The following is a 6,781-nucleotide window of genomic DNA, read 5'->3' on the forward strand; positions in this document are numbered from 1 at the left end:
ATATATATGTATATATATATATATATATATATATTATAACCTGTCAGGATTATAGTCTGTTTTGTTTTAGTTTTTCTGTGTTTACTCTGTTCCTGTCGGCCTACTGTAATTTCCTAGATAGTTTCCTCATCTGTTAATTAGTCGCACACACCTGTTTCTGTTCTCCCTGATTACTCTCCTTTTGTATTTATGCTCTGAGTTTCCTTTGTTCCATTGTCTGGTCTTGTTTACAGATCCTTTTATGTGAATGTGTATTGACTTCTGTTATTTTCTCCTTGATTATTAAATTATTTTCTAGTGCTATTCCTGGATCGTGAGTGGTAACCGTTACCATGGTACATGTCCAAAAACAGAGTAATGTCATGGTACTTTTTTGTATTTGACTGTACTTTGGGGTATACTGTCAGGTACTTCAAAAATCACCACGGTAGCATCCAAAACCTATAGTACCATGACAAAATGCATAGTTATTACCATGTTACAGGTCCAAAAACACCAAATCAGAATGGTACATGCTAATATGTCTATTACAGACCGTGACCAATTTGACCAACTCAAACCCGAAGAAAGGCATTAATTGAGCTTTACAGTATGTATTAGTGTTCTGGCAGTGACTGTCTTTTGTCCTTGAGGAACACTCTGTGAGCGTTCAATGGATCGCAGCTGGAACAGAGCCAGGCAAATGCACCAGAAAGCAGCACAGACCTTCACCAAGTGTGTCTGCCCAAGATACCCGGAGACATACGGCTGATGGCGAGAAGAGGTGGTGAGGGGAGGTGGACGGAAAAACATGTTTGTGAGGGAGAAAAATACAGTATTTGTGCCTGTGCGGTTTTTATGATTTTGTGGCTTTCATGCTGTTGAAATGGATAACTGTTGCAAAGCTGAACAAAATGCAAGATAAAAAAATTAAAATAAAAAAAGGGGGAGAAAAAAAATCTGGATTTTCTTTGTTCTTTCAAAAATAAAAGAAATGTAATGTAGTATGCAGATATACACCAGAAACAAGTGGCATGCCACAACTTGTCTAACTTCAGCACTTAATTTTCTCTGTCTGTCTGAAATAAAATGATTTTATTCACAAATCACATGTGTGAATTGCCTGCTATACATTTTATTTGTTATACATTTTAATAATGTTTGTGCATGGTAAATGGTTAGTAAAACTAAATTGAGACTTGTTGGTACAAGAAAACGGTGTGGAAAAAAATAAAAATGTGAGAAAAGAGACATTATGGTCCCTATAAAATATTCCAGCTGCAAGCTAATGGTCAATGTTAATTATTCAAGATTACAAAAAATCATTGTCTTGTTTTCCAGCTAAAATATACAAATATCCTTAAAAGAAGAAATATTTACTTGAGAAACCAAATCGCATAAGATATTAAGACCTTGAATTATGTTTCTTTTTCTCACTCTATTGGCAAACAGTTCTTGTTTTAAGCATGAATACAATTCAGTGAAGTTTACAAACAATTTAATTCAATGTTCAAGGTCTTCATTTCTTACATCTAAATAGACTTTGCATATCTTAAGCATATTTTGTTTCTCAAGTAAATTTATCTTGATTTAAAGATGTTGGATATTGTAACTGGAAAACAAGATAAAATACTGACTAAGAGTTTTTTGTTTTTGCTGTACATTACAGAAAACACTCATGACATGCAACTTCAGAATAACATTGAAATCTTACGCTTGTATGATTGTTTGCTATGATTTTTATTTGTTACATCTTTCAATTATGTTTTTGCAGGGTAATTGCTCATGTAAAACTAAATTGTGACTTGTTGGTCTGTAACGCCAAGCCAGCAGAGGGAGCCCTCGCCCGAGTACTGACCGTGCTCCACTCCCTCTGCTTCCTCTACTTCCATTTCCTGTTTGACTCTCATATAAACTGAGACCAGTCCATGTGCTGGTCGCGAAGTATTGCCAGTTCATCTGCCTTACCAAGCGTTATAGTTCCTCTGTTCCTGATTGATTCCTGTGTATGATTCTGCCTGACTTCTTGACTCACGGTATTTGTACTCTGCCCCTTCTGTTCTGACGCCTGATTGGACTGATGTTTGTGTTTGGACTCATTGCCTGCCTTTCCACTATTGTCTCTGCCTCTGCCCCTGTGTATGACGAACGATCTGCCTGCTTCTCTGACTTTGACCCTCTGCCTGATTATCGACATCTGTTTAAAGCCTTGACCTTTAATAAACTTCCGCTCATGGAGTCTAACCAAACTCCAGCGTCTCTGTTACATGGTGCAAGAAAATGGTAAGTGAAAAAATAATATTTGAGAAAAATGGCAATGCTGCCCCCTATAAATTATGCTAGCTGCAAGTCAACAGTCAATGCTAATTATTCAAGACTACAAAAATCATTTTGACATGTTTTCCAAACATTCTAAAAACAAGATACATTTATTTGAGCAACCAGATTGCATAAAATATTAAGACCTTGAATAAACTTAGTTTTTTTTACTCCACTGGAAAATAGTTCTTATTTCAAGCATGAATTTAATTACATTTAGTGAGGTTTATAAACAATTTGCTGATATGTAAGGAAAAATATAGATCAAGGTCTTAAGTTCTTATTTCTAAATAGACTTTGCATATCTTAAGTCAAGTCAAGTCAAGTTGAGCTTTATTGTCATTCTGCTGCATGTGGGGACATAAAAAAAAAAATATTAATAATAATAATAATAATAAAATAAAATAAAATAAGCATATTTTGTTTCTCAAGTAAATGTATCTTGAGTTAAAGATGCTTCTGGAAAACAAGACATGTGAAATGTTTTTACAGTACAATATTTGAAAACACTCATGACACATAACTTCAGTAGAACTCTGAATCTTACACTTGTATGATTGTTTTCGAGTCGCCAACCTCTCCACCGTCTCCGACAGTCAACGTATCATATCCCAGCTCCAAGTCGAACTCTTCGAAATTGATTTGAATAACCTGCGATGGGAACAAAATCACTGAATTAGCATTAGAAGTCTTTGTAAAGGAACGCCACTCGAGTCAATGAAGCACCTTGACCGGAGGGATTTCTCCATATGCTCTCCGTTACAGAGAATGAGTAGTGTGCATTCCACACCGCCTTAATTAAGTTTCTCAGTACTAGAGTGCTTCAGACATCATCAAATATAAATGATACACACTATTCTCAATAAATATGATATTCATGAGCTCACCGGGGCCAGCACTCGGCTGCAGCATATGTCGCCTGTATATTTCAGCACATTTGCTCATACCCTCTGCGGCCCCATTGAACCGAGGTGCTATAACCGAAAAATTCAGCGGAGGCAATGCATCAATTACCCAACAAATCATTTGCACAGTCCAATGAATGTTGAGGGTAAAACAAATTTCCGAGAGTGCTTTCAAGCAGCGGCTCAAGTTCGCAAGTAAACATTCGAGAGACGTGCTCCGCTTGTTCCGTGTTATTTCAAACGCTCTCTTGTACATTAACAACGTCCTGTTTGCATAATCACCCCCTGGTGTGCGTTTGGAGACAGTGGGGAGCTGCCGCTGCTCACATTTAGTTAGACACCATGAAAACTGGCCTTCTGGCACTTTTACGGCACACTGAGGAATGAAACACGCACATAAGGTATATGGGTGCTTCTTCGACGGCTGCCACTTCTGTCTCGTGGGTTGATTTTTATTAACGCTAACAGATTTCAACTTGGCTTCTCTTTGATAAATGAAGGTCACATTAAAGTCCTGGAAAGTTTTCACCATGCCTTCTTGCTGCTTTTCAAATACTTCTCTTTCATGTTGTCCCAGAACCAGACTTTTAAATATTAAAATATGAAGAAAAAAAATATGAAAGAAACATGAATTCGCACATATGTCATAAAGCTTTGATCTAAACAAAGAATGAAAAACAAACCATTACAATATGCACACACTACATTTTTAAAAGTTTGGGGTCAGTATGATTTTATTTTTAATGTTTTTTTAAAGATGTCCCCAAGGCTGCATTTATTTGATCCTTTACTTGATCAAAAAGCAATATTGTGAAATATTATTAGAATTTAAAATTACCATTTTCTCTCTGAATATATTTTCAAAATTAATTTAAAACAGCGATCATGTGATGGCCAATGCTGCATTAATTTGATCAAAAATGCAGTGAAACAGTAATATTCTCAAATATTTGTACGATTTAAAATAACTGCTTTTCATTTGAATTTATTTGAAATTAAAATGTAATTTATTCCTGTGATGCAAAGCTGAATTTTCAGCATCATTACTCCAGTCTTCAGTGTCACATGATCTTCAGAAATCATTAATATGCTGATTTGCTGCTCAAGAAACATTTCTGATTATCATCATTTTTTTTTTTTAGGAGTTTAGGATTCTTTGATGAATAGAAAGTTAAAAATAACAGCATTTCTTTTTTATGTATTTAAAAGAATATTTTTGTAACATGATAAAATATTTTTGCAGCCAGTTCTGATCAATTTAGTATTAATAAAAGTATAAATGTCTTTAAAAACCCTAAACTTCTGAAACATTTGAAAGAGCACTTCAAGCCATTACAATATGCACTGTATTGCATGAAAACAATTTTTCAATAAACTTTTTTCAATAAACATTTTCAAACTATTATATGATATAAAGAATAATATTTATAAATAAAATGATAGCTATGAAAGTAGCTTTATGGCAAGACAAAGGAGTCAGCCAATCTGTAACAAAAATCTGAATGTATTCAAAACCAAGTACATTATTTGAGATGTGACAGAAATGGCATTTTATTTTAAATGTACATTAGTTTTTACAAAATGACGGGGTTCTCTTTTGAGATGATGTATAAACACCCACATGCTGTTGAAGAAACATCCATATACTGTATGTGTGCACAGCTTACAGGAGATCCATATGCACACAAAAAAAATCTCTTACAGCTCTTACACTGATATTATTAGTGGTTTACTAATGAACACAATCAGGCAATCATAAGAAAGTCCTGCTTCGTCCTCTTAAGTTCATATATTAACTTCATTTATTGTGTTAACACAATAATAATGCCAATGAGCTGCCCATGGGTCTCTAATAATGGGTCTGCGGAAAACGCAATAAAATTTGAACTTTGCAATTCCGTCGGGCGAATATAAATGAGGTAATAATGTTATGTGTGTTAGGGCTCATTTGCATTTCTCACCAGAGGAAAGCTCAGATTTAGCAGCAATTGAGGACACGAATCTGCTATTTGCTGGTTGTTAATGGCCTGGCATGAAATGGGACTGAAAAAAAATGGAAAACCAACACCTGAAATGTGCTGTTTGCGGCAAGAGCTCATGGAAAGAAAAACTGTTGACTCACAAAAACTACTGTAAAGTGGGAATTGCATTATTTGAGGTGCTGTAGAAGATGATGATGTTTTTATTGATGAGGACTAATCTGTCTTGCACAACGGGGCACAAGAGTCAGGAGAGCGATTTCAGTCCTAATGTAGATACTGATACCTCATCAGGAATCTCTCGCAACAGCAGGTTTTAACAAGCAAAAAAAACCAATAAAAATCAAAACAGCCTATTTACTACAGCTATTGTTAGTATTGTAAAACAATAAAAAAAAAAAAAAAGATAATAATTTTGGAACTACAAGTTGCATAACATTTTTAGATATAAGATATTGACATTCATAAAAAAGCCTTTGATTTAATTTAAGAAAATTATATATATATATATATATATATATATATACATTTTGCTAAATGGAAATTACGTTTATTTTTTAAATTACTATTTTTGCTAAATTAATATTTTTAAACATTTCATATTAAAATAATTATATGACTGTAAATGCATTTAAAAAGCTGACCATGGTTTTAAATGCCAAAACACCTACAGCTACTACAGCTATTGTTAGTATTGTAAAACCATTTGTAAAAAATTATAGAATCGTGTTGAAATCATCTGTTATTTTATTTATTTATTTATTTATTGTTTTTGTTTATTAAATATGTAATTTTTTAAGTATAAGATATTGATATTTTCATTTAAAAATCTGATTTAGATAAAACAGAAAATAACATTAAATGTGTATATTTTTGCTAAATTAATAGTACATTTAGATTTAAATTAATATTTTTGCTAAATTAATATGTATATAATAAAACTCATATTTAAGCAAATAAAATAGAAAAGGCAGGCTTCCAACAGCGCAATGCTAAAGAAAAGCATCTCGAAAACAGAAGTAAATCTTATCATATAAGAAAAATTAAATCACTGTAAATTCATTTTTTAAAAGTGACCATGGTTTGAAATAACAAAACACCCTATTTACTACAGTTACTGTTAGTATTGTAAACCAATAAAAAATGATGGAATCACATTGGAATTACTTTTTTTTATTAAATATGTCATTTTAAGATATAAGATATTGACATGTTCATAAAAAGCTTTGGGTTTGAGTCAGATATGGAGCGATGTGTGTTATTATTGTACCTTATTGGGGTTACTGGCGGTGATAATCCAAACACACTGCGAGTTACTCTCATACTGGATGGGGAAATTAGGCGATGTAAATGTTCCTGAAGGGCCCAAGAGGTTCATCCCACATGTTTTCACTGCAAAACGGTGAAATACAGAGAAGAACTCATTTATAATGAATTAGAGAAGACTAACATACACACAAAAAAAGGTTTTGTGGACAGAAGTTCTGCATAGGTAAACCTTAAATGTGACCCTGGAGCACAAAAGCAGTCTTAAGTCGCTGGGGTATATTTGTAGCAATAGCCAAAAATACATTGTATGGGTCAAAATTATTGATTTTT

At 33.5% G+C, this 6,781-nt stretch overlaps 1 protein-coding gene across 1 annotated transcript in view; it reads right to left on the reverse strand.

The window, feature by feature from the left end:
* The window catches only part of LOC107671459 (CUB and sushi domain-containing protein 3-like), a 292,685-nt gene that overhangs the window by 200,949 nt on the left and 84,955 nt on the right, over positions 1-6,781 (reverse strand). Inside the window, exons 10-11 of the mRNA XM_016464380.1 lie at positions 6,453-6,574; positions 2,846-2,949 (exon numbers count right to left, since the gene is read on the reverse strand). Of these exons, the coding sequence (XP_016319866.1) occupies positions 2,846-2,949; positions 6,453-6,574 (226 nt within the window). The remainder of the gene's footprint in view (positions 1-2,845; positions 2,950-6,452; positions 6,575-6,781) is intronic.

This window comes from Sinocyclocheilus anshuiensis, unplaced genomic scaffold (assembly GCF_001515605.1).
Source record: "Sinocyclocheilus anshuiensis isolate Anshui unplaced genomic scaffold, SAMN03320099.WGS_v1.1 scaffold552, whole genome shotgun sequence".
Taxonomy (NCBI): Eukaryota; Metazoa; Chordata; class Actinopteri; order Cypriniformes; family Cyprinidae; genus Sinocyclocheilus; species Sinocyclocheilus anshuiensis.